This window comes from Mchenga conophoros, linkage group LG15 (genome assembly GCF_057382185.1).
Source record: "Mchenga conophoros isolate Kocher_MC1m ecotype Shallow Benthic linkage group LG15, M_conophoros_male_GT1.1, whole genome shotgun sequence".
Classification (NCBI taxonomy): domain Eukaryota; kingdom Metazoa; phylum Chordata; class Actinopteri; order Cichliformes; family Cichlidae; genus Mchenga; species Mchenga conophoros.
The window spans coordinates 34,123,977-34,151,149 of NC_140540.1; the positions used below are offsets into that span (position 1 = coordinate 34,123,977).

A 27,173-nucleotide genomic window follows, 5' to 3' on the forward strand; every position below is an offset into this window, starting at 1 on the left:
GGGCCCGTATCCCTAAAGATTCTGAGAATCCTCTCAGAGAGCTCCTAACTTAACCTAAAAATTCCTTGCCAGGAGTTTTAGCTTAGAAGTGATTCCAGAACATTTTCAGTGAACTCTGAGCAAGGAATGGATGGAAAATCCTATCTTAGTGAGGAGGTGTGGTTGACCCCGTTGCTAGGTATGAGTCATCATTTAAAAAGCCGTGATTGGTTGAACCTACAAGTTTGATGGAAATGAGCTTTTGGTGATAATGAGCAAAGGATGTACCCTCAAATCAATAAACATAATTATACACTCTAATCTTATGCTGACTGTAATTGTAAATAATATTTCACATTCAAGAAAATATCTGGAAAATGAATAGTAAGCTGTAGGGGTTATAGCCATTAGAATCTAAAATATGTGAAAACTTAAACTCATTACACCCTGTTCAAATAATGATTTGTGTCTTATTTGCTCATATTAATATCCTAGCTGACATATTTTGTACTTTCACTCCCATATGGACCCTGTTGAAAACAAGATGGCCTATCTCAAGGGGCTGTCCTTAATGAAGTAGAAATCACAACGTTACAAGTCCAGTGTGGTCTTAACGAGGGTAACACGGCTCAGCTTTTAGCAATGTCTGTGATTGCAGACCCAAGTCATCACTGCTGCATTGTTGCATTTTCCCGGATGCCAAATACCTCAGGGTTGTGATTACTTTCGTCTCCGGTGTAATAGTGTTGTGGCGTCGAGTTGGTGAAGTAATTGCATCTCTAAGGAGATCCACCACAAACATGATTCCTGCACGATCCAATCTGTAGCGTCTCAATAATTCCCTGTCATCCAGTGTTTGCAGGACATCTCTCCTGCCTCTTCTGTTGGCCATTTTGTGCAGCTGCTTAGGGGAACTCCTAAGCCACTAAAAGTCCTCTTCCCTGCTCTTAGCAGATCTCGCCTTAGGAGCCCTTTTAAGCGTTAGGAATCTTGAGGAATAGCTTTTATATTAACTGGGATTGTCATGTCACTTTTAGGGGAAATTCTAAGAAAACGTCATGACTCTGAGAATTTTCTTAGAATTTGGCCGCTAGGAGCCACTTTTTGCACAAAGATTCTTTAGGGATACGGGCCCTGGAGCCTGGGCCCCAAGGCTTACTTTAAAAGGTTAGAGTAACATGTACGAGCTGTTTGCATTAGAAAGAATAAAAAGTGAAAAGTTTATTAAGGCAATTTAGCAGGAGCAAAGAGTAATAATCCCAAACAAAGTAATCTCATCACAACTGGGTCAGAAAATGCACTTATCCCTGTGTAAAAACCAGCTGGAAGTATGATCTAAATCAATATCCTTCTGAATGAACCATCCAACACTGCAAAAAAAAGCAGATGAAAAGCCAAAAACTACAAAATCTCCACTGTATTTTCCACTGCGAACGTCTTAGCTCCTGTTGCCTGAACTGTTGATCTCACAGGGGGGTGCGTAGATATGGGGGATAGAAACAACTAGAAAAGCACAATGTATCACCACTTGCTGCACCTGTAGGAGACAAAACTGAAGACAACAGACACAGCACCCACAACACAAAACTTTATACACAAATAAGTGTGTGTGTGAGGTAGAGAGTGTGCCTGTGTCTTTGTCACAAATGTCATTGATAATGAGGGTGGGAAGCTGCAGCGACGCCCCCAGAAGCCTGAGGACACACATCCCAACAGGAAGACTGGACGTTACATCTTCTCACTCCGGGAACGTCTAATTACCTGATGTTCACCCACACCATTCTCTCTCTATCCTTCTGATTTACATGATTTACCACAAAGTTCAAACTTTGAAACGCCTTCATTACATTTTCTTTGTCATTCTTAACATAGAAAATTCCATCGTGTTTACACATTCAGGACACATGAACATGCATTTGAACTAATTCAGAGGAATACTTTCTTCTACTTCACCATTTATTTAATGCAACTTGTTTTTATTAAATCAAACGTCAGTCGGCCATTCGGAGATCAGTGACTCCAGTGTGTCACCCTCATCCTGCATATCCTGGGGCTGATATTATGATTTATTGTTATCATTGTTATTCTGTTTTCTGAATCATTATACTGGTTAAACTAAATTATTATTTTTTTTTATGTATTTATATTTCACGGGTTTAACAGTCACAACACTCAAACATTAGCCGTCTGATCTTTAATCACATAAAAAGATCTCAGCTGTGATGGCGGGGTGGGCTTCACTCTCGACCTCACGTCAACTGACACAACAAAGGAGACATCCAGTTAGCCTTGGTCCAGGTGCCAGCACTTCCATCTGCCCCTGAGCGCTGGAGTGGTTAGACTGTAGGATTGCCTTAGTTAAACGTGAAGTTTGGGTTTCAAACAAGAAAAGAGAGGGGTGGAAATGAAACTTGTATAGAAGTCCACATGAAAGAAACTGTTCGACTTTCCTCCTATTAGTAGTTTCTAACAGAAAACACTGTGTCTGTGTGTTTAGCTAACCTCTGCACACAAGTATAAATCACTGTTTCCTAAATCTGCCCACCTGCCACCACATCACGCCTCCGACTCAGGCTGTCCCACTCCCTCACACCCACACTCCTGACACCGATGAGCCCCGATATCTGTAGGTGAGTTATTTTATGTCAAAAAACTGTAGCAGGCCCCTCTGGGAAATATATTTTCATTCTACACACTGTTTTGTATGCGGCTCAGGATGATCACGTACAGCATATTTATTGATGACTGTGTTATCCTGGATATTAACACAGTTGTGGGTGTCCAGGGAGAAATGTGAAGGGTTGAGAGAGCAGCCCTGTAGCCAGCTGGGAGTTTGGTCACATCCTCACCAACACCTTCAGTGTTTTACTCTTAAGTGGTTGTTTTCATATTGTTAGGAAGGAAGAAAGCAAGGAAGTCCAAAATACAGTTGCAGGTAGAATCAGCCAGTCAACTTTCCTAGTCTGACTGTATCAAAGGCAGAAGTGTAACCAGGAAGTGCATAGATTTCTGCTGCTGTCTAGATGTTGTATTTTGCAGTGGAGAGCCCTTGTACACGGATCCTTTGGAGCTTTAGATGAACTGTAGCGGGTTAAAAGTCTCAGGGACCACAGAGTTTATGTGTGAGAACTTCAGGGCCACCGGCTTGACGTGATTCCCAGATGATGATAAATACTTTGATGTGTGTAGGACTTCTGCATGTGTTAAAAACTGAATACTTGTCATCACATATTGCCACTACATTGTTCTGTTTGTTGACGTTTGCAGATCTTGGTTTATTTTTCGCACTTCTCCGAGCTTTGAACAGTAAATTTGACACTGAATTTGTTGAGATGTCCACTCATAGGAGGGTTGGCACGTGACTGTTTTCCACTTGTGAATATGCTTTCTCGCTGCAGAACAATGAGCTTCATATTGTTTAGAAATGGGCTTGCAACTGTAGCCAGATTAATGGGCAGTAACACTTACTTTTATTAGATTAATACTGATGTTACCCAGAGGGTAAAGCAGGTCATTACTTAATGGCAGTGGTTGGTAATTCAATCCCTGGGTGCTAACCCCACGCTGCTCTATGATGCATCCACTGGAGTGTAAATGTCAGATAAACTGGTTCTTGGGTGAACGAGTGAAGTATTAAGGGCTTTTCCACCATCTTTCCTCTGATTCTATTATTTACAGAATGGTTCTACTGGGGGAATGCATCCTATATATGCAAGTAGTTGAGCTGTACCTCAATAAAAACCACCGAATGAAGTGCAAACACTGCACCGCATTGTCATGGGAAGAAAATGTATAGGAGTATTTAAATAAACAATTCTTCTCTACTGCTCAGTCTGTTTTAAACAGATTCCTGGAACACAGAACACACACTGACAGCGTCCATTTAATCAAGAAAATTATGGTTTTTTGTTTTAGGTCATGGAACAGTAATATTTAATGTTTACATGATTCTGAAGTTTCAACATTTGAAATACAGCTGCAGCAATAAAATCATTTTTATACATTTTCTGCAACATTGATCACTCATCTTATTGGCAAGTGTTGCATTTTATTACGACTCACCATCCTCCTCATTTGATAACATCTCTATAAGAACAGGGATCATTCAGTGCTTTTGATGCGAGCCTGCACTGTAGCAGAGAGCCTTACCTACAGAGCTCAGGGAGTCTGCAGCAGCAGTTTCCCCTTTATAAATACGGATAAATATACTCATTTATCTTTTACCATTTTAAGTATGAATGATCAAACATTTTTGTGATGTCTGCGGTTTTCACGTTTACAGTTGTTTGAGTCTTTACTGCTGAAGAACGCTTAATATATTATTATTTTGTGTACACTGATTGTATTTGATTTGTCTTTTGCACACGTTTTGTAAGCCTGCTAACGCGAGATGGGAAAATATGTTTTGGACTTTTTTTGAATGCTTTCAATTATGTCAAAGATAAAAACAAGACTGGAACCAAGACAATAAAAAAAAAAAAAAAAGACTGACCTGAATGCATAACATAACATTGAGAGTGTTTAGACAGTGTTGTTCATGGGGGTGGGATTAACTTACTTCTGTTTCTTTGGGCCATAATAATAATATTAACAGTAGTAAGAAATAAGAAGAATGTATTGAACTAAATATCTCTGCACAGTGGTGAGGCCTGTTGGTCAGGGGCTGAGATAAAAACAGTTTGCAAGTTTGTTGTATTTTATTACATTGTGAGGAACACCTCATAAAGTACATGTGGCACAACAGAAGCAATAATGAAATATAATGAACAGCGATAGACAAATCAACAGGGAACCCAAAGAATTGTATTCAATTACAAAGTGTTATTTTTGTAACATAGTCGTGTTAAAATATTCGGGTGGGATAATCATATATAAAATTATTCTTTAACATCTCATTTGGATGAACATGAACGGATTAGATCTGAGAAGTTTGGTAACAGATTCTTTGAGGAGTAACTATACAAAGTAAAGCAAAACAAGTGTCTCCACTAAACACCTCCACGATAACTTGGTGACATCCATCACCTGCATTATTATCCTGTATATCACCAAGTTTATCAGAGTCCAGCATCACTCCCTTCTGCACATACCTCCACTTTAAGAATATGGACTTTAAAACCCAAAAATCATTGTTGCATGACCAGAAAATTACATCACTCCAAGGAGAAAAGGGAAAACAGATGTTCCCCTTTTCACAGGATTGTCACTGAATTTCATTTCAGTTCTTTTCCTTTCCACATTCCAGCAGCTTCTAGGAAGAGCAGTCAGTTTCTGGTGGCTTTGAAGGAGTTTCCCCTGAAGGTGTCTCACTGGACATCCCAGTATCTCCAGACTCTGCTCCATTGCTCAGTGATAACTTCTCCAGTGCTAAAGGATGGACACAGAGACAATAAGCAAACTCATCCTCATCGTCAATTAAAAGCAACCTGGACAACCAGCAGCAGATCTTCTCCTGTTCTCTATCCTGTTTCCAAACCACTTCAGAAAACTCATCTCTTCACCCTGGCCTTTGACACCTTGTGAGATGTTGCTTTTTAGCTCATTCTATGTTGTTTTTTTTAATATAGGGCTGTTTCAATTTGTATGTATTATGTGTAGTATGTGTTTATGTGTATTATGTGTCTGGCTCTCTGTGCAGTTACATCCCATATCGTAGCTGAAGGGGGACTACAAGTCAAGTGGAAATGTGTTATCAGAATTTTTATATATAAAACAAAAGAAACTAAAACAACAACGATGATTTTTCTGAAAAACAGAAAACCCGCAAAATCCAATTTTCCAACATGCACCCGCTTCTACAAAGGTGAAGGTATAAACAGTGCACACCTTCACATATGGACAAAGTCTGTTAAAAGCTCTTTCATTGATCTGCAGATTTCTTCGTACCTTGAAGTGATGCTGAACGGTTGCTAGGTGGTGCTGTGATGCTGTCATCCAGTTCATCTAGGTAGAGTCTGTAGCGATGGCCGCTGTCATCCTCGTACTCCACATTCTCATCATCGCTGTCCACTTCAGGAGCCACATACACGACCTCGAACTCTATCTGTCCTCGCTGACACAGACACAAAGAATTAACCACAAACAGCGATATGCAGGGAGCACGTGTATGTGCGTGCCAGTGTTACCTGCTGAGAGAGAATGGTGACAGCTTCCTTATGTTTGGCATCTCGCAAATTGATGCTGTTGACAGCAAGGATGGCATCTCCAACATGCAGCCCTCCACATCTGTCTGCGGGCTGACTGGGATGGATCTCTGAAATTAAAATGGGAACGCCGTGCTCCTTCCCACCCTGAGAAAGTGAGGCCGAAGGAATGAAATGAGTTGAAAGCAGCTTTAATGCACTATGTCATAATGACACAGATGAACAGCACTATCAGACTGTGTTCTAATGGCGCTTCCATTTCTAAAAGCGATATCACGCAATTGGCTCTTTGAACTCTGGCTGTTACACAACAACTTGTTAATGATATGACACATTGCTCACTACAAAGGTGTATTTCAATTAAATTTCATTTATTTATATACTGCCAAATCACAACAGAAATTACCTCAATGCTCTTTATATTGTAACCTTCATCCTACAATAATCAAACAACTGTCTGAACAAGCACTTGGTGACAGTGGGAAGTCAAACCTCCGGAGGTGAGAGTTGAAGATCTCCCAGACCGGGGCCTACGCCGCACATTCCCAGCTCACGTTTTGGTGCGGCAGGTCTGTCCACCATCCTCCCTCTCCACCTGACCCAACTCACCACTACATGGTGATCAGCTGACAGCTCCGCCCCCTCTTTATCAGTGTCCAGAACACCCGGCAGCAGATCTGATGGTACAAAATCGATCATCGACCTAGGGTGTCCTGGTGCCACATGCACTTATCGTCTTCATTATGGACAAACAGTGATTTGCACAGAAATCCAGTAACAAAGAACTGGTCGTTTCAGATCACCCAGGCTGTTCCTCCCAAACATACCAGATCTCACTGTCATTGCCCACATGAGTGTTGAAGTCTCCCAGTAGGAAGTCACCGGATGAAGCACCCACTCAATGACACCAAGACGGCTATCATTCACTGCATAAAAGCAAATGACATTTAGGACCCGTTCCCCAACCCAAAGGCACAGTGAAGCATCCCTATTGTCCACCAGAAAAACCCCAACGTACTGGCAGCAAGCGCGTGATTACAAGAACCCACCCCTGCCTGCCGCCACCCACCAGAACCCAAGCCGTGCGTTGAGGTTAGCTTGTCTATATCTAGCTGATTTTTCTCAACCTCACACACTAGCTTAGACTCCTTCCTCACCAGAGAGGTCACATTCCATTTAAGTAGCCAGCCTTGTTAGCTGGGGATTAGACAACCACGGCCTCTGCCCCTGAGTGCTGCTCGACACACATTGCACCAAACCCCTACCGCGCTAGGTCCTATGGGCTAAGGCCTGGCTACCAGATGGTATCCCTCTCCGTGACTAGCTACAGGATGGGTCCTCGGTAGCCCTATCTCAGGGCAGGGTACACTGGTCTCTTGGTCTTCTTTTATCCATTGGGGTGGACTGAGTGGCTCGTCATCTGGCCCCAGGGCCACTTTGCACTGGACTCAATGCCTCTTTGGATGGGATCTTCCAAAGTCAAGTGTGAGTTGCTGAGAACATTTTTGGCTGAGGTCACAGACATTGTGAATAATCCACCACTGTTACCTGTGTTCAGTGAACCCACAGATACTTGCACTCTCATTGAGGCTTCATTGCTTACTCAAAAAGTAAGTAGAAAGTGGGTCCATGTCCGACTCCAGTTGGAAAGTTTGGACATACATACTTATTGAAACAGCCTTAGACAAAGTGGACATCTAACCAACTGAAGCTTAAACAAGGATGATAGTGCTTCTTAAAGACAAAGAGAATGCAAGGTGCAAGTAAATGTCACCCCCAAGAAATTGGAGGAGATGGTCCTGCTCATTACCACTGATGACCGAAATATGCTTTGACCGCATCATCTTAGTAGATGAAAACCCCCTAGCTTCAGATGGGGAGTGAACAGAGAACAGAACCTCGATACTCGATACGATAAAGTGCTATACAAATACAGGCCATTTACCATTTACCATTTTACTTAAGTAAGGTTTGATCCAAACATGGCCAGCTGCTGATTAAAAAGATAAAATACTGAGACTTCTTACTGTAATGGAAATTCCTAGACCCTCATGATCCTCTTTGACCAGCACAACCTTTCGGATAGGGCCAACTCCCTGGGTTTTCTTCAGCATGTCTGGATCCTGTAATTACACACAAAAACAACTTTTGGACGCAGAACTAAAGGTACCAACAGCTTTCACTACTTTGTAGTTTTACACTCACATGTCCCACAGGAGAGGGAAGAGGTCTCTTTGGGTCACTTCGACCTCTACATGCTCGGATCACAGTTTTATGGCGGTGAAGGTGAATTTCTGCCTCCAGTTGATTCCAGAGCTTGTCATGTGCTGGCCCTTTCATGTCACGACCCAGTAACTGTATCTGCTGCACCCTGAAAGACAAACCAAGCAAAGATCTAATTACTGTCTGTATGTGCCATTTAATATCTTACTGAAATATGTAAAACATTTGACATCTGTGACATCACTGGTCATAGGTAAGTATAATGCATGGATCACACATTTCAATTCAATATTATTTATATAGCGCCAAATTACAACAGCAGTCGCCTCAAGGCACTTTATATTGTAAGGTAAAGATCCTACAACAATACACACAGAGAAACCCCCAACAATCAAATGTTCCCCTCTGAGCAAGTGCTTGGTGAGAGTGGGAAGGAAAAACGCCCTTTGAACAGGGTGACATTTCTGGCAGAACTAGGCTCTTGCTGGGACGGGCAGCTTGCTGGTTGGGGTTGAGAGAAAGAAAACAGGACCAAATAAAATTAAAAAAACAAAACAAAACAAAAAAAACACACCGTGGAAAAGAACTAGAGATTAATATTGACAAGTGATTAAACACAGAGTGGTGAGTAAGAACAATGAGTGAGATTGGTAACTAAAGAAGAAGCACTCAGTGCACAATGGAAAGCCTCAAGCTGCCTAGACGTATTGCAGCATAACTAATGCTGGGCTTACACTGTGCGATTTTTGAGCCAATTTTGAGTCGTGCGACCGTTTTGGCGATCGGCCCGATTTTGGCCTGCATCGTGTAGTATACGTGGGGTAACGGGAAGCGATTAACTCCTCACGACCAGCTCCCGATCATCAATCGCGACCGTCGTGAGTGTGTCACTGCAGCTTCTCACACTGCGGACGCCCAAACACAAATGTCAGTGTAAAGACGGCGCATCACGGCAGTGCAGTGTGTGATCTGGACACAAGCGATGGAGGCACAACTTGTAGAACTTTGGAAAGCTCATCCGAGCCTTTTCGATGTGGCCTCACAAAATTATCACGACCACAACAACCGTGAAAATAGTCGGATCTACACTGCTGCTTAATCACAGGTGCCTGATTAATTTTTTTCATTAGCAATTTAGCAAAGTTGATGGTGGTGTGTGTGTGTGTGTGTGTGTGTGTGTGTGTGTGTGTGTGTGAGTGAAAGAAAGAGAGGGAGAGTGAGCGACAGAATTTCTGTTATAACCTTCATTTTATGGACGCACAGTGTGAGCACTCAGGTCGCATCAGAGCATCGGGCCGTATAGTGTGAGACCTGCATCGTGACCTACCAACTTCTAACCCCTGCGAGTCAATTGTGCAGTTTGAGCAGAAGCTGAATAACGCGACTGAAAAAAATCGCACAGTGTAAGCCCAGCTTAAGGGAAGATTCAGGGTCACCTGATCCAGCCCTAACCCTAATTAGCTTTATCAACGAGGAAAGTTAGAAGCCTAATTTTAAAAGTGAAGAAGAGAGTGTCTGTGCCCCAAATCTTGGAGCTGGTTCCACAGAAGACGGGCCGGGAAACTTAAGGAGCTGCCTCTTATTATTGGTTTAGACACCATGTTTTTAAGTTTTTTTGGGGTCAAGTACAAAATCTCAGTTTTATCTGAAATTAGAAGCAGGAAATTCATTCAGGTCTTTATGTCTTTAAAAGATTCTTCCAATAAAGGCTCTGCCTTTCAACAATACTGCCTAAGGGAGGCATATCAAATGTAAACTTTATAGTTAAGCTTTCTGTCCCCATTTACACGAACAAATTGACTTAATAGAAAGATATGATTCAAACCACCGCAGCGGAGTGCCTTAATTCCTAGACTTTAAATAAACTAATCCTCTGCAGATGATTAGTTAGCTGTTTTACAATTACTCTTTAAAGGATTTTTGGTGAATGGGAGTTGAAGATTGGCTCGGCAAATGGTGTAAGTACTGCCACCTTAAAGGCCTGTCGTATGTAGCCCATTAACGGGGATAAACAGAGAGCAATACTCATCTACCCTTTGATGTTGCCTACTAATGAGAAGTGATTACTGTGCTACTGAAACAAGGTCCCCCAGAAGAGACCATTTCTCATTCAAATTTATTTTACACTAGAAACTTCACTTTGGTTTTCAGCAACATAGGTACAAAGACTGATAGACATACGTATAATAATTTCTTGTATTTGTTTATTATACTTGTGTATACATGTTATAGTGTGTGCTTTCCTCTTGCACAGGTCCAAACTGATATTTTAATCTCAACAAAACTGTCACCATTATCATGTTCTCAACATGATTACAGACTACACTAAACCCCATCATTTCACTCTTCTCACATTAGTCGTCACTTCCACTGCATGTAGTCTGTGCCACGTGCCTTCATGTGCATGACTTCCTAATTATTATACTAATTGCTTATTAGAATCATCATCATCATCATCATCATTATTATCATTATTATTATTATTAGAAGTTACCATAATAGTCTTAGCAAACCTAAACTTTGCACTAAAAATAGTTTGAACTTTAACGTCTTACCTGCCAGCCAGTTCCTTGTCCAAGTATTTAGCAGCCAGTCTGGCGCCGTAGACTTCGGCCTGCAGTACTGCCATGTGCCTGCGAAGGGCCTCGTTTTCTTTCTTATATAGTCTGGTTTCTGCCTCCATTTTTGCCTCTGCTAATTTCTCCTTCTTACTGGCCTCGAGCTCCTGTTCCTAGAACAAACACATACATTGTAAGTACAAAATATTAACCTATTTTTTTTAAAATGAATATTATGAAAATGTAATGTTAAATTTGCAAAAATTAATCATGATTAATTACAAATGTTATATGAGGAGGTTAAACTCTGATTTACATTCACATTAGTCTATGTAATTTTATGTAATTTGCAGAAAAATAACCATGAGAAAACTAGGTACACGGGGATAAACCACAGCTGACAGGCTGATCCCAATCTCACTAATAAATAGAAGACTCTTAATGTGGCATTTTTCAACAATTGTAAATTGAATCTATATCAAACTTTGGACTTGAGGGAGTATAGCACAGTGTTTGATAAGAGATTGCCTTATTGTTGAGGTTTTCAAACCTGTTGCTCATTGACAACTACTGTCCTCTGTTACCTTCCAGTTCAGGCACAATGCAGGCTGCGCTCTTTTGGATTTTTATTCCTGGCATGTGCTGGACCTGCTCGCCCAGTTTGGGGCTCACTGCAATGAGTTCTCCAGTTATCACTTGGTATCTATCACTACAGCCCACTTCCCCTGCTTATCCACCACTACTATGTCTGGCAGGATTTCTCAATATTATCCACTTCTTATATCCGCCAGTGGTACATACCATGGAGGAGCCACACTATCAGTTGTGGCTTGCTGATGAACTCATGGACCTTTGTGTTTTCATCCTGGACATTGGTTCTGGCACTCACTAGTCCTCAGCCACCTTCCATCCGCTTAGTATACAGTCTCAGGGTGCTGGACTTGGGGTAAGGCATCCTCCAAGTCTAGGTCACTAACGCTCACTAACGCATGATAAGACGCTTTCTTGTCTTGATGTCAGTGGCTTCTCTCTCTCTCTCAGGCCAGCTGATTATCCCAGCAGGGTATCTGACGACTGGCAGGTGCTGACTGCCTGGATCTTGATCTTGTACTCTCTGCATGTATTTGATGACTGCAGCTTTCCTAGCAGCCTCCCATTTGTCTGTGGAATTCCCAGGCACTTGTAGCTGTCCTCGATGTCTGCGATGTTGCCTTCTGGTAGTGGAATTCCCTCAGTTCTGACTACCTTCCCTCTCTTTGTTGCCATCCAACTACACTTCTCCAGTTCGAATAACACTCTGATGATGCTGTAGATTCTAGTGATGTGGCTCAGTGAATCGATGTCTCGTTCACTCCTGGCACACACTTCCATGTAGAGGAGGTGGCTGACAATTGCTCCATTCCGTAGTTTGTCTGGTCTGGCTAAGGGAGTTCAGGCCTATGCAGAACAGCAGTAGTGACAGAGCATCTTCTTGTTTAATCTTGTACTTGATAATGACTTTTGCGATTGGCTTGAAGTTGGCCTCTAGTGTTGTTCGCCACATCCCCATTGAGTTCCTGACAAAGGCTCTTAGAGTCCTATTGATCTTGTACAATTGTAGGCATTCCAGGACCCATGTGTGAGGCACTGAGTAGTAGGCTTTCTTGTAGTCAATCCAGGCAGTGCACAGGTTGGTCAGTCTGGTCTTACAGTCTATCTACCAGGAGCTGGTGTTTTGCCCATCTGTCCTTTCTTTTCCCTGCTCCATGTGGTGCTGAGGCAGGTTACTGACCAGCAGTTGAACGGGATTGGCCCGTTTTCAGTTAGCCATTCTGGGTTTGTTTGGTCCATTAGCAGCTGACTCATTTGTTAGTTTGCTAGATGCTCATGGAGCACAGTTACAGTGGGGCAAAAAAGTATTTAGTCAGCCACCGATTGTGCAAGTTCCCCCACTTAAAATGATGACAGAGGTCAGTAATTTGCACCAGAGGTACACTTCAACTGTGAGAGACAGAATGTGAAAAAAAAATCCATGAATTCACATGGTAGGATTTGTAAAGAATTTATTCGTGAATTAGGGTGGAAAATAAGTATTTGGTCACCTCAAACAAGGAAAATCTCTGGCTCTCACAGACCTGTAACGTCTTCTGTAAGAAGCTTTTCTGTCCCCCACTCGTTACCTGTATGAATGGCACCTGTTTGAACTCATCATCTGTATAAAAGACACCGGTCCACAGCCTCAAACAGTCAGACTCCAAACTCCGCCATGGCCAAGACCAAAGAGCTTTCGAAGGACACCAGGAAAAGTATTGTAGACCTGCACCAGACTGGGAAGAGTGAATCTACAATAGGCAAGCAGCTTGGTGTGAAAAAAATCAACTGTGGGAGCAATCATCAGAAAATGGAAGACATACAAGACCACTGATAATCTCCCTCGATCTGGGGCTCCACGCAAGATCTCATCCCGTGGGGTCAAAATGATCATGAGAACGGTGAGCAAAGATCCCAGAACCACACGGGGGGACCTGGTGAATGACCTGCAGAGAGCTGGGACCAAAGTAACAAAGGTCACCATCAGTAACACACTACAACGGCAGGGAATCAAATCCCGCAGTGCCAGACGTGTTCCGCTGCTGAAGCCAGTGCATGTCCAGGCCCGTCTGAAGTTTGCCAGAGAGCACATGGATGATACAGCAGAGGATTGGGTGAATGTCATGTGGTCAGATGAAACCAAAGTAGAACTTTTTGGTATAAACTCAACTCGTCGTGTTTGGAGAAAGAAGAATACTGAGTTGCATCCCAAGAACACCATACCTACTGTGAAGCATGGGGGTGGAAACATCATGCTATGGGGCTGTTTTTCTGCCAAGGGGACAGGACGACTGATCCGTGTTAAGGACAGAATGAATGGGGCCATGTATCGTGAGATTTTGAGCCAAAACCTCCTTCCATCAGTGAGAACTTTGAAGATGAAACGAGGCTGGGTCTTCCAACATGACAATGATCCAAAACACACCGCCTGGGCAACAAAGGAGTGGCTCCGTAAGAAGCATTTGAAAGTCCTGGAGTGGCCTAGCCAGTCTCCAGACCTCAACCCCATAGAAAATCTGTGGCGGGAGTTGAAAGTCCGTGTTGCTCGGCGACAGCCCCAAAACATCACTGCTCTCGAGAAGACCTGCATGGAGGAATGGGCCAAAATACCAGCTACTGTGTGTGCAAACCTGGTAAAGACCTATAGTAAACGTTTGACCTCTGTTATTGCCAACAAAGGTTATGTTACAAAGTATTGAGTTGTATTTTTGTTATTGACCAAATACTTATTTTCCACCCTGATTTACGAATAAATTCTTTACAAATCCTACCATGTGGATTCATGGATTTTTTTTTCACATTCTGTCTCTCACAGTTGAAGTGTACCTCTGGTGCAAATTACTGACCTCTGTCATCATTTTAGGTGGGGGAACTTGCACAATCGGTGGCTGACTAAATACTTTTTTTGCCCCACTGTAGCTTCTGTATGTTAGACTCCTGGTCCCCTCCCCAGTCGGACCAGGAGTGATATGTTCTCGTTAAATTTCTGGCTGTCTAAGTGGTGTCCAAAAAGTTATTAAACTTAGAACAAGATCTTCCACTCCAGCTTGTTAATGAGCCAAAGACCCAGACATGGTCTTAATTCATTCGAAAGCCTGATGGTTAGCCTTGTCCATGCAAGCTGGAAACCTCAAAAACAGTGTTATTTGTTGTTATCTATGGGCCTTACTCAGAGTTTCTATCTGACTTCTCAGATGTTTTGATTTGGTACTCAGCTCAGCTAAAATAATTAGTGGGGGTGATTTTTGCATTGATGTAGATATTAAAAATGACAGCCTCAACAAGGCCAATTATTAGAAATAAGTGTCTTCTTTCAAAAAATAAAAGAACGCACTCAACACTTAGTCTTACTCTAGATCTTATTATGATATATGGCAAAGCAAATGAACATTAACAGTATTCCCTGAACACCATTTTTTGTCTGATCATTTCTTAAATTTACAACAGTGGATTACACAGCAGTAATGAATTGATTTCATGACACTTGTTTATAGTGTCACAGCTTCACTGCATAAAATGCTGGATACTGTAGCTGCTCTGAAAAGGAAAACCTCAAATCAGAAGTACTTGACTCCTTGGTATAACTCTCAAACATGCACCTTAAAGTAGATAATTCATGGTCGGGAGAAGAAATGACATGTCACTAATTTAGAAGATCATCATTTAGCCTGAAAAAACTGGTCTTTACACTATTAAAAACAGTAGTTAAACCATTTTAACTACTTTAAAGTAGTTAAAATTGCCCATCACAGTACAGAAACTGCTTTAGTGAAGGTTACAAATGATCTTCTTATGGCCTCTGACAGTGGACTCATCTCTGTGCTCGTCCTGCTAGACCTCAGTGCAGCATTCAATACAGTTGTCCATAATGTTTTATTACCGCTATTAGAACATGCTGCAGGTACTAAAAGTCCTATGCTGCAGTATTGTGAATCTCATCTGTATAATACACTCGAATTTCTTCATGTAAATGGAGAGACCTCTTCAAACACTAAGGTTAATTATGGAGTTCCACAGGGTTCAGTGCTAGGACCAATTCTGTTTATGTTTTACATGCTTCCCTTAGGCAGTATCATCAGAAGGCATAGCATATATTTTCACTGCTATGCAGATATCCAACTTTATCTATTCCTTATGCCAGATAACACATACCAATTAGTTAAACTGTGGGAATGTCTTAAAGACAAAGACGTGGATGATATTAGACTCCATCAGAGTATTATTGTGTGCAAATGTTAGATAGAAAGCAGAAAAAAGAAAAAGGCTATATAAAAACAGTTCATTTACCATTCCATTTGTGCAATATTAATTAAAAACATACTGTCTCAGAGTGACACTGAAAAACTAGTTCATGGACAACTATAATTCATTATTATCAGGATGTAGGGATGGGTACCGGTATCCGGTTCTGACATAAACGGTAGTAACCAGACCAAAAAGCGGTGCTTTATTTCGGTGTTTTGTTTTTTTTCCTGAGATATCATACACTTTGGATTCTAGCCAACCATTTTACCTTTCCAAGGATAGTAGGTGGGCCCAGGTACATATGTTCTTTTAGAGCAGAGCTACAGATTAAAAATGCCCAAGGCGAAGTGGTCAAAAGTCTGGCTGTACTTCACAGCAAAAGATGCAAACTCAGCAGCCTGCAACAAGTGCTTTAAGGTGATACTGTGCAAAGGAGGTAACACCTCGAAGCTGACAACGAACTTGGCGATGCATAGCGTTTTTTTAAAAGCTGAGAAATGCACCGTATTTGATAGCTTGCTGCGAGACCTCACACCGAGCACATCTACTGCGGGTGTGGTGCCTGTTATCGGACCCGGAGCAACATCCCCCAAAAACCCGAAGAGGAGAGTCCAGGCCGCTAGCCCTGCCGGTGCAGCAGAAATGATGACGGATGATGATGGCAGCAGCAGCCGTTCTTCTCTGCGTGAGTAGCTTAATGTTGTTCGTGTGTAATTTACGTTTAGTAGTTAACCACATTAATAAATTAATGCACGTAAGGTGAACTAGCAAACAGCGTTGTAGTTACATGCGGCTGTCTTCTTGTTTGATGGCAGATACTCCCTTCACCCTGGCCAAAAAGGCTAAAATGACCAAAGAAAAAGTGGAAAACAGCTAAACATGAGAGGTTTTTGGACAAAGTTTGTGTTCTCCATTCTTTAAGCACCGGTTCGAGCACCGTTTAAGCACCGGCACCATTTCAAAAGTACCGGTTTGGCACCGGTATCGGATAAAACCTAAACGATACCCATTCCTATCAGGATGTCTTAAAAACTCGCTGGAAAGCTTTCAGCTCATCTAAAATGCTGCAGCAAGAGTACTGACAGGTACTAGACAGACAGCATATTTCTCTTACACTGGCTTTTCTTCAATCCAGGATCAAATTTAAAATCCTTCTCATCACATTAAAGATCTTGAATAATCAGGCCCCATCTTATAGTACTAACCTGATAGTACCACATGACCCCATTACAGCACTTCACTCTTAGACTGCAGGATTACTTGTGTCTCATAGGGTATTTAAAATTAGAACGTGAGGCAAAACCTTCATCTCCCACGCCTCTCGACTCGGCACCGTTTGCCATGGCTTTTTGGGTTTTCCATTAGGTTACAGTACCTGGTACCAGGTACTTTCTAAGTAGGTACTACAATGTTATCATTGTCACACTGCATGCCACTGATTGGTTGGTCAGCAGCATCACTCAATGAGTCATGAAAGTATCTTGATCACAAAAATTAAAACCACCATTTTTGAAACCTGGCAAGGGGGGAAATGGCTATAAAAAAAACAAAAAAAAACAATGCCGTGGTCCCCAAGTCTGATGAAAAGCCACACACTGAGCAGCAGGTATGTTCTTGCCTCGATGTCCACCTTTGTTGTCCACGCCCAGATGCGTTGCTATGACGACAAGCACGCACACTGGGTTGTAATGGAAAACCAGGTGATCCAAGTTAGCTCGTGGTGATCTGTGGCAAGTCAATTAGTAGGTACTAATAGAAAAGGGGCTTTAAACTGAACAGTTTTGAACTGGTTTATTCTCCTGGCTTCTATCTCTGGGTTACCTCGCCAAGCAGCTGCCCAAGGCTCTGAGTCTTTGCTTGACAGTTTCTAAGGCCTCAGGACAACTTGCAGCATTTCTTAGGTACCCCTTTTTGCAGTTCCAATAGTTGCCAAGTTTCCTTTGTGCTGCCTTGAGCTTGCCTTTCTCAGTGAAGAATACTGCTCCTTGTGGTTGTTCATCATGTAGCCAAGCATTTCAGTGATCACTGCTGCTGCGGTGTAGATCAGCCAGCTGCTTTCAATAACCGTCGCATTAGGAATTGTCCATAATGCTGCTTTCACATCTTTTAGAAGAACTTCAGAGTTTATTTCAGGTAGTCGTAGTAATTGGACATGGAGGGTCCAGGTTTCCAGCGTAGCCATGATCCTCCATCTCCTCAGGTCAGCTGCTCGCACCTCCAACGCATTCAACACACCAGCTGTTCTTGGGGCTTGGTGGGTGGGAATACCACAGGGACATACCACTTTAGGTGTTTACCCATGAGTGTCTATGATCAATCATGACAGTCTGTGATTTCTACAATGGATGTGAGACAAATCCTACTGTGAAAGTGACTAAAGGTCAAGCTGCAGGCCTGATAACGTCCCTGTCTGTGTACTAAAAGTGTGCCAATCGGCTAGTTGATGTTTTTACTTTATACAAGCAACTTTCACAAGAATGTGTTCCCACCTGTCTTAATACAGCCACTATTGTTACTATGCCACTAGATAACAATGCTGCTTATTGACTTGAGTATTTAACACATCTCCTAGCTAGAAAGGCACCTACACAGAAAGTAGTTTGCTTACAGCTTTGAAACTCACAGTTGATCACTGATTGCAGGCTTTGGTTCTTTGGCTAACTCTGATTTAGTTAACACCCTATCATATGTAAATCAACAAAAGCTTGCATTTTTCATTGGTAGTTAAGAACAGTTTAACTCGAGCCACTTTGATTGCATTGTCAGCAGTTATTTTAAGCATTGTCTCTGACCCTGATTCCCACACTCTGCAAATGGATACTGAACTTCCTCATAAACAAATGTTGAAAACGGCGCAGTCACACCACTTCTTTGACTTTAATTTTCGAAAGTCAAGCCCAACAACTGCATTTGCATTTTGAAGTATCCTTGGGCACATGATGCATGTAAAGAGTACAGTGTGTGTGTGTGTGTGTGTGTGTGTGTGTGTGTATATATATATATATATATATATATATATATATATATATATATATATATATATATATATATATATATATATATATATATATATATATATATATATATATATATATATATTTATTTATTTATTTATTTATTTATTAAGTGTAAATGGTTGAAATGAGGCATGTAGCTACATTTTCTGGGAAAGACACCATTACACCGACTTACCAGCTCTTCTAAGGTTGGTGTAGGCTTTAAAGGAAAATATACAGAAAAAGAAAAGAAAAAAGTCTTTGATTAGAGAAATTGGTACAAAAAGCATTAGAAAGGTTACAAAGCATCAGATATACAGCAGCAGACACCAACCTTGTACAATTTCAACCAGAAATTTAGATTCATCCCTCCATAAAATCTGTTTTATTTTTAGTCTAATTCTTGTATAATTTATCAGCATTTTCTCCAGCCAGCCTGCCTGAGATCATTTCTGAAAAGGCTTCAGTAAATAGTAGATGTATAAACTTAAGGATATGCATTTCTCACAGGTTAGTTTTAATCTGTTTAATTACTGTATGGGGGGCATGTGCAGTTTTTATTTAAGTTAAATATAATGTTTCTTTTACATCTAGTTTTAGTTTTTAATTGACTATAATAACCTTGCTCTGAACCAGGTCAACATCCGATCTGTGACCCCTTCAGCCCTGCATTTCTCCAACTACAGTCCTAAACCATTTATACTTTGTGTAAATTTTTTTAACATAAAGGGGCTAAAATAAGTATTGAACAATTTTATAAGTTAAGATATTTTTGATGGTCCCACTGACATGAAACTCTCACCAGATGTTGGTAAAAACCCATCCAGTCATCATATGCAAAGAAATCAAACCATAAATGACATTATGTGTAATAATGAGAAATGACAGAGGGAAATAGTATTGAACACACTTACTGAAATGTATTTAATACTTGGTCCAAAAAGCTTTGTTGGTGACAGCTTCAAGACACCTCCCGTATGGAGAAATTGCATTTCTGTGATTTTGGCTCCGTGGGCCACTTCCATTAACTCTGAGCTTTAGGTTTTTTTTCCTTATAGATTTTCAGTTGGATTCAGGTCAGCTGATTGGACCGGACCATTCTAACAGATTTATTTTCTTTCACTGAAACCACTTGACAGTTTCCTTTGGGGTGTGTTTTGGATCATTGACTTGCCTCCACCCTTAGATGGCAGCAGATTTTTTCAATCAGGAATGTCTACATTTTTCCACTCATCCTTCCTTCAATTATATGAAGCGTGCCAGTGTTTTATGCTGATAAACAGCCCTACATCATGATGTTTCCACCTCCAAACTTCACTCTGGCTATGGTGTTTTTGCGGCAGTGCCTTTTGACCTCCAAACATGGTGCATATTACTTTTAAGACTAAGCAACATGGCTGCTCCAGCCTGCACGCCAAATACCCTTGGGCAAGATACTAACCCCAAGTTGCTTGCCGGTGCATCCATAAAAAGTACTTAGAAAAAAACATAGAACAAAGTGTTTATATGAACGGTCAAATGAGGCAAGTCGTATAGAGCACTTTGAGTGCTCAGTTAAAGTGGAAAAGTGTTATTAGAAACAGTCTGACTGCTCTGCCCTCTGTAGTCATTTAGACATTTGAGCATCTGGTACTATCCCATCTCCTGGATCCCTGCAGTTTGCCTAAAGAGTCAATAGGTCCGTAGTCAATGCAGTTAACATGGCACTGCACTTCATCCTCCAGCATCTGGACTCTGCAGGAACCTATATCAGGCTAGTTTGTGGACTTGAGTTCCACTTTTAATGCCGTCCTCCCAGCTCTACTACAAGACAACTCTCACAGCCAAATGTTCCCGCTTACACCTGCAGAAGGATCACCGAATTACTGTCTAGGCAGGCATGTCTCACTTTCAACGCATCAGCACCTGTTCTCCTCAGGGCTCTGTACTTTTTCCTCGGCTCTTCTCCCTGTACACCAACATTTGAACCTCTTATTGCCAATCTGTCAAACTCCTTAAGTTTGCAAATGACAAACTCATCGGGCTCATCTCGGGTGGAGATGAATCTGCCTATAGGAGGGAGATGACAATTTCCTTGGAACCATCACCTCCCAGGACCTAAAGTTTGAGCTAAACATCAGCTCACTAACCAAGAAGGCACAGCAGAGGATGTACTTCCTGCATCGGTGGAAAAAAATACAAGCTGCCAAAGTCAATGATGATGCAGTTTTACTCCTCCATCATTTAATCTATCCTCACTTCCTCCATCACCATCTGGTACGCTACTGCCACTACCAAGCACAAAGGCAGACTGCAGCGTATCATCCGCTGCACTGAAGAGGTGACTGGCTGCAATCCTGTACACCCTCCAGGACACTGAATCAGGCAAAGAAGATTGCTGCAGGATGCTGTGGTCAATCACAACCAACACCTCACGCCACAAGGACAGTTTCTTTCCCCTGCTATGTTGGATTACTTAACAACACCCCTTCAATCCGCTTACTGCTCAGTTAACATGCTGCAGTAACAAATTTACTTACTCAGGTTTTATTACACACATGTTTTGTCTACATTGCACCCTTTAGATCTAGAGCATATTCTATTTCTGTACAATTAGTTTTGCACCATGACACCATTTTTGCTCTCTTTAGTGTCACTTGGGAAATAGTTTTTAAAATGCCAAATTTTCGCAGGGGAGTTAATAATTCTAGTCTTGGCATGTCCCAGCAGGAGGAGGCCCTGGGGCAGACCCAGGACAGGCTGGAGAGATTATATCTCTCAGCTGGCTAACGTTAGCCTCTGTGATAACTGATTCTTGTTGAGGGGTGTTATAGTCTAGCGTCACTTAGCAGACGTTAGTTGTCTCAGAGCCCAAAGACAACTGTTAGCAGGCTCAAGTCATCTAAGAGACCTCCATCAGCTTTGAAAGCACATGTGTGGACTTATTTTGGATTCAGAACAAAAGAAGGCAGTAAAGACTATGACAAGAGCTATGCAGTCTGTAAAATCTTCACCGCCAGAGTCAAATACTCGGGTAACACAACAAATTTACAAGTACATGTGTCTAGACACAATAGCGACGTAGGGTCAAATTTTAATTTTAAAATGAAATGAGGTGTTTAACGGACAATTAAAGAAGTTAACTTTTCGAAACTACCAGCAACTTCAACTCGTGCAACAAAAAAAGATAGCGCAGTCCGTACTTGTTTTTATTTGCAAAGACATGCGCCCTCTGAGTGCTGTGGAGAATAAATAATTTTGTAATATGATTAAAACACTGGAGCCCTGTTGCACTGTTCCCTCCCGACAACACTTCACGGACATACTCTGCCAAAGTTGTATCAAGAAGGCAAAGCGACAGTGCTGGACTGTCTCAGCTCAGCACAGACAGTTTCTTTGACATGCGACCCTTGGACTTCGAGAGCCACTGAATGGTAGGCCACTGTTACAGCACATCACAAAACTGATCAGTGGAACCGTCAGTCACACAGGTGAACAAATTCCCCTTTTCAGGTTGCACAAAAAGTGTTCTATTGATGGACACTGCAGAGCTGTACTTTCTTTTATTAGCACTTCATTTTAATAGCACTTTATATTGTCAGTGTTTACTCAGATGAATTCTTCATGCAATTTCATTTTTGATTTATATTTGTTTGTGTTAAGGTAACATAAAAAAGTGCTTCGTTTTGATGCTGCAGAGAGCATTTTTTGGATTAGTGTTTTAAAAGTACTCAATAAGTACATCAACATTTCATTGTTTACTTTTTTCATGTTAAAGAAATAGTCGATATATCAGTAAAGCTGTTTTGTTTGTTTATTTGACATGGCTTCTGATAAGGCAGATGTTAATTTTTCACCATTCATTTTGAACTTAAAGAGAGAGTGTTTTGTTTCCTCCAGTGAAATGTATCCCTCTATTTTAGTTGAGATAGCTCATGCCAAGCATTTAACAGTTTGGACTGTTTACTGTGAATTTTCCTACACTTAAATTCAGTCTTAATAAACACAAATAGTGTCTGGCTTTTAGTATCGCAATCTATCGTATGGTCTCCCCTGTATTGTGATACATATTGTATCGCTAGATTCTTGCCAATACACACCCCTAACGGAGATGTTTATTTCTGTTTTCCAGCAGAACTTGGCACCTGTCCACAGCACTGAAACTACTACAGTATGCTTACAGTGTTGTTATTCTGCTTGCCGGGAAGTGTTATTGTTGATTAAGACATTAGAAAGACAGAAAAACAGTAAGAAGACCTGGAGTAGAAAGACGAAAGGAGTAAACAGGAATGAAATTTCTCTTGAAATTGTAATGTTACCTCAAAGGAACATACGTGTCTTGGTCCGAGTACAAGAATGACATTGACTTTTTTAATTACAGGCGCATCACTAAGCTGTACACTGTAATGCTATGTCAGCAAGCATGTCTGATACACGTACCTAACGTCTTAGACTGAAAACAGAAGACTAGGTTGTCAGTGACAGTGTATTACTCAATGATTGTATAATAAATATGTCATCTTCACTCACTGCAGCCAATCAGTAACTCTGTTACTATTGTTAAATGATTACAAAGGCTGATTGACTGTATTACAGCCGTTCTCCCTACCAGTTTATCTTTGATGCTATCCGACTCCTCAGCTTGGCCTTGCTTGACATGAAGCTGCAGTTGGAGAGCATGAAGCTGCAGGAGCAAGTCGTGGACCTCCCTTTCTGCCACCACCCGTGCAGCTTTAGCTTCGGTCAACTCTGAGCGCAAGTCCACCAGCTGAGCCTAGAGTGAAAGGAAACAACAGAGGGATGGGGCACAGGAAGCAGATGTGTTAGGTGGTTTAAAGGGGCATGGGTCTCAGATCACAGCATCACTGTTTTCGTAGTTTGCAAAACCCAAATCTTACAGTACATACTTTTTTTTTCTTTGTAATTTATGAGTATTAATTATTAGTTACTGTGCGGAAACATTACGATCCCATAAATTTAGCACAACAATGTATTCATGTGGTATTCTAAAGGTCTTTAAAGAAAATAACATATTACATATCCAGGGCTCTAGAGTGCAATCAATTTGGTCGCAAATGCAGGCTAATTTCTCAATGGTGCTACTAAAAAAATCCCTGCGACCAGCTGTTCGAGTAAAAAACAAACAAAAAAAACAAAAAAAAAACCTCTGAAAGGCTCTGTGGCCAACAGCAGACAACATTATGCCCATATCATAAAGGTGCTGCTTAGAGTAGCTGAATGTGCTGCTGAAGCCCCGCAGCACCGACTCTGTGCTGCTGCTACCTTTTGCACTGGTGCACCTAAGAAAAAAAGTTAGGTGCACCAGTGCAACCATGGCAAAAAGTTAGTCTAGAGCCCTGATGTATTTGTTTATTAAAAGCTCTTTATCAAAAGATCTGCAGATGTGTCATTTAGTACTTGAATTAAAGAGGCGGAAAAGATGAAACACTGTTTCACACAAGCCAAGTCTGCCTGACCTTCAGGACATTAATTCATGGACAGACATTCTGTAGCAAAAACAGGGAGAACATGCCAACTCCAGACAGAAAAGGCGGTGACCTTCCTGCGCCTTCTGCTGTAACAGACGCACGTTGAGTAGGGGTGAGTTTCAATAATCAATTTTCCGATTAAAATTGATTTTGGCTTGAATAAAGCAATTCATAAAAACCCTGAATTGCTTTTTAAATATAAATGTATTTTGCCCGAAACGCCAGAATCTCAGGTTAAAGCTCACAAAACTATTTCAACAACCTCCAAACAGCTAAAACAGTAAATGAGTGCAGGTAAACGTATTCCGCACAAACATGTAAACACAAAGCGCAGACCTGACGCATCAAAATCAGTGAGATGTCAGCTTTCTCACCTGAAAGCCAACACCTCACAGCTTCTGCTGCGTCTGGTCGACGCTCTGTGTTTACGTCCTTTTTTTTGTGCTGGGTTCTGAAGCTGCTGTTTCATCACTCTCCAACCGAAACTGACTGAATCAGCAGCAAAAGAAGATCAAAACTAAGCTTTACATTCCGCTTCACTTAAACATAGTCATGAATTCCCTCTTACTTTTGCTGTTTTTCTTCCACCACGATAAAAAAAAAAAAAAAAAAAAAAAATCACACTTTTAAAAAATGGTTTTTAAAATTATGACAAATTGCAAAATGCCTCTGTGACTTTGCTCTGCTTCACGAGCAGGTTTTCTTCCGTTTTTGTTCTACTGCTGAATATTTTTAAGGTTAACTGATATAAAAAGCCAGGCCAGGAAAATCTCCTTCATGTTTTTCTGTGTTTTATCCTCAGTTACTTTGACACAAAGGCATCTGCTGTGATGCTTACACCTCTGATGACGTCTCAAAAGTGTCAGTACTGATAAATAAGATAAGATAACTCTTTATTGTCATTGCACAGTCATACATAGTACAGTAGTACAATGAAATTGGAAAACTGTCCTACGTCGGCACTACATATAACACAACACGACACGATATGACACATCACAACGCAACACAAACAACACAGTATATTAACTTAGTATAAAAAAAGAAGAAGAAGTGTATGTGTATTGCACACTGTTATTATTGCACATTATGATCAGAATTATAATATTTCTGAGGAAAAATTTCCCCGATTCAAATCTAATTGAAATCGGTGGATCGAATCGAATCGGGACCTTGTGAATCAGAATCGAATCAATTCTAGAAATCAGTGATGATACCCAGCCCTATTGCTGAGCTAACAAAACTGTACAATCACAACATTTTTGTCAAAACACAAGTTATGTTTAGTCATTTTTCTCAGTGCATCTGTCCTGACCCCTCCTTGATCCACTTCTGTTCCACCACTGGAAAACATTTAGAAACAAGGTTCAAAGTCTAGGACAGAGGGTTGCTCCATCTGATAGATGGATGGCACAGTGTATATGCATTGTTTAACAAGTTTAACAGCTGGCAGGGTGAATCACCATGATAACAAGCTAAGCTGGAAGAAGCAGGGTTATCTCTAAGCAGGAAATACCACTGGTTCATGCGGATGTCACTCGCACCTGTATCACCTATTTAAACATTGTAAACATAAACATATAGCCCATAATGACAATATTCACAAATGGCAAAGCTTCTTTAGACATGACAACACACCCTAATTACACAGCAAACATTGCTGGGGAAATGCCAAGGAGTTCAGGTGCTGACTTAGTCTTTAAAGCCCCTCTCATTCAAAAGAAGCCTGGGGCCTGCCGACTTACAGACCGAGTCTGACAGCTTTGTGGAAACGTACGGAAGCTTTGAACGGCCTAAACAATAATATGTGTTGGAGCGGATTAGCCTGTTGCTTTAGGTTTGTATTGTTCAAAAATGTCTCAGGCTTTTAATCATGTCTTTATAGTGAGAGCCTTTTTGATTTGTCAAATTAGTAATGACAGGTCGTGTTCTTGAAACAAAAACACACAAATTATTATAATAATATTAATAAGAGAGACACAATACGGATAAGTGAATGACAGTGATAGTGTTTTTAGTTTTATGTTAACATTTACAGAAAAAAATGAAGGGCACTCCAGAAAACAAACGAGACATTACACCACACAATCCTGATTACATCTAAAGAAAAGATAATCATTGTCACTTTAAGGCCATGACGTAATAATCGAAAAATGCTGAAATTCATTTATTTATTTAAAAAAAACGTTAGCGCTACATAATTATAAAGGATATTTAATAAAGCGGTCAAAGACACCTGAGAACATGTTCTGTATCTAGAAGACAAATGAATGTGAAGTATGCTAACACCTATGTTGGTTTCAATGACCAAACGAAGGCTGCTGTGGATACCATAACCCATGTGATCACAGTTTACAGGTCGGTGCCGCAGATGGATAGAAACCCTCAGAAGCACAGGGAGGACACCAAAACACAGGAGTGACTGAAGCCCTGAAAACACCAGTGCTGCTCTGTGGCATTAGTCACTCTGTTGAATCTTGAGTGGAGTCGGCGTGATCATTTCATTAACAGGAAACCCGCTTCCTAATATTAACCGCTCTTCTTAGACGAAATACTAACCTCTAGTTTATGGTTGAGCTGGAAGACAGTCTGAGTTTTATGACAGAGCTGAGCGAAACAAGAGCTGAGGCTGGTCATCTTCTGCCGACCCTCATACGTTATATCCACTTGATCTGGATCTATTTCTCCAAGCAACAGATCCACATCCACGAAAGCCTTATCAAATTCCTTCTCCAGCACTTCTAGCCATCGAAACATGGACATACTGGGGACAAGGCCCGAGTGCTGGCCCGATGGGGAGCATCCAGTCGAAGCAGACATGGTTAGAGCAAGGTAACGCTGATGTTAGCTTTGTGCTAACTTAAAAAATGATGACAAATTAATCTCTGTCAACACCGTTAAAATATCGCTGTAATGTGATGAACACTGTGTTGGTCCGTAGACTTAAAATTCCCGAAAGAAGCAACGTCTAACCAGAACGTCCCACATCAG

The 27,173-nt window shown here is 41.2% G+C and overlaps 1 protein-coding gene across 3 annotated transcripts; it reads right to left on the reverse strand.

The window, feature by feature from the left end:
* Positions 1 to 3,844: 3,844 nt before the first annotated feature.
* gopc (golgi-associated PDZ and coiled-coil motif containing) lies at positions 3,845 to 27,002 on the reverse strand. 3 transcript variants are annotated; one of them, XM_085246428.1, is made up of 9 exons: positions 26,742 to 27,002; positions 23,303 to 23,467; positions 18,911 to 18,934; positions 10,901 to 11,076; positions 8,328 to 8,493; positions 8,150 to 8,245; positions 6,105 to 6,269; positions 5,866 to 6,031; positions 3,845 to 5,346 (listed from the first exon to the last, which is right to left on the reverse strand). In XM_085246428.1, the coding sequence occupies exons 1-9, from the start codon at positions 27,000 to 27,002 to the stop codon at positions 5,231 to 5,233; spliced, it is 1,335 nt and encodes a 444-aa protein (XP_085102554.1). In that variant the 3' UTR covers positions 3,845 to 5,230. The 3 variants fall into 3 exon arrangements, with proteins under 3 accessions (XP_085102554.1, XP_085102556.1, XP_085102555.1); XM_085246430.1 differs by lacking the exon at positions 18,911 to 18,934 and having other exon boundaries at positions 10,901 to 11,070; XM_085246429.1 differs by lacking the exon at positions 18,911 to 18,934.
* Between the last annotated feature and the right edge of the window lie 171 nt (positions 27,003 to 27,173).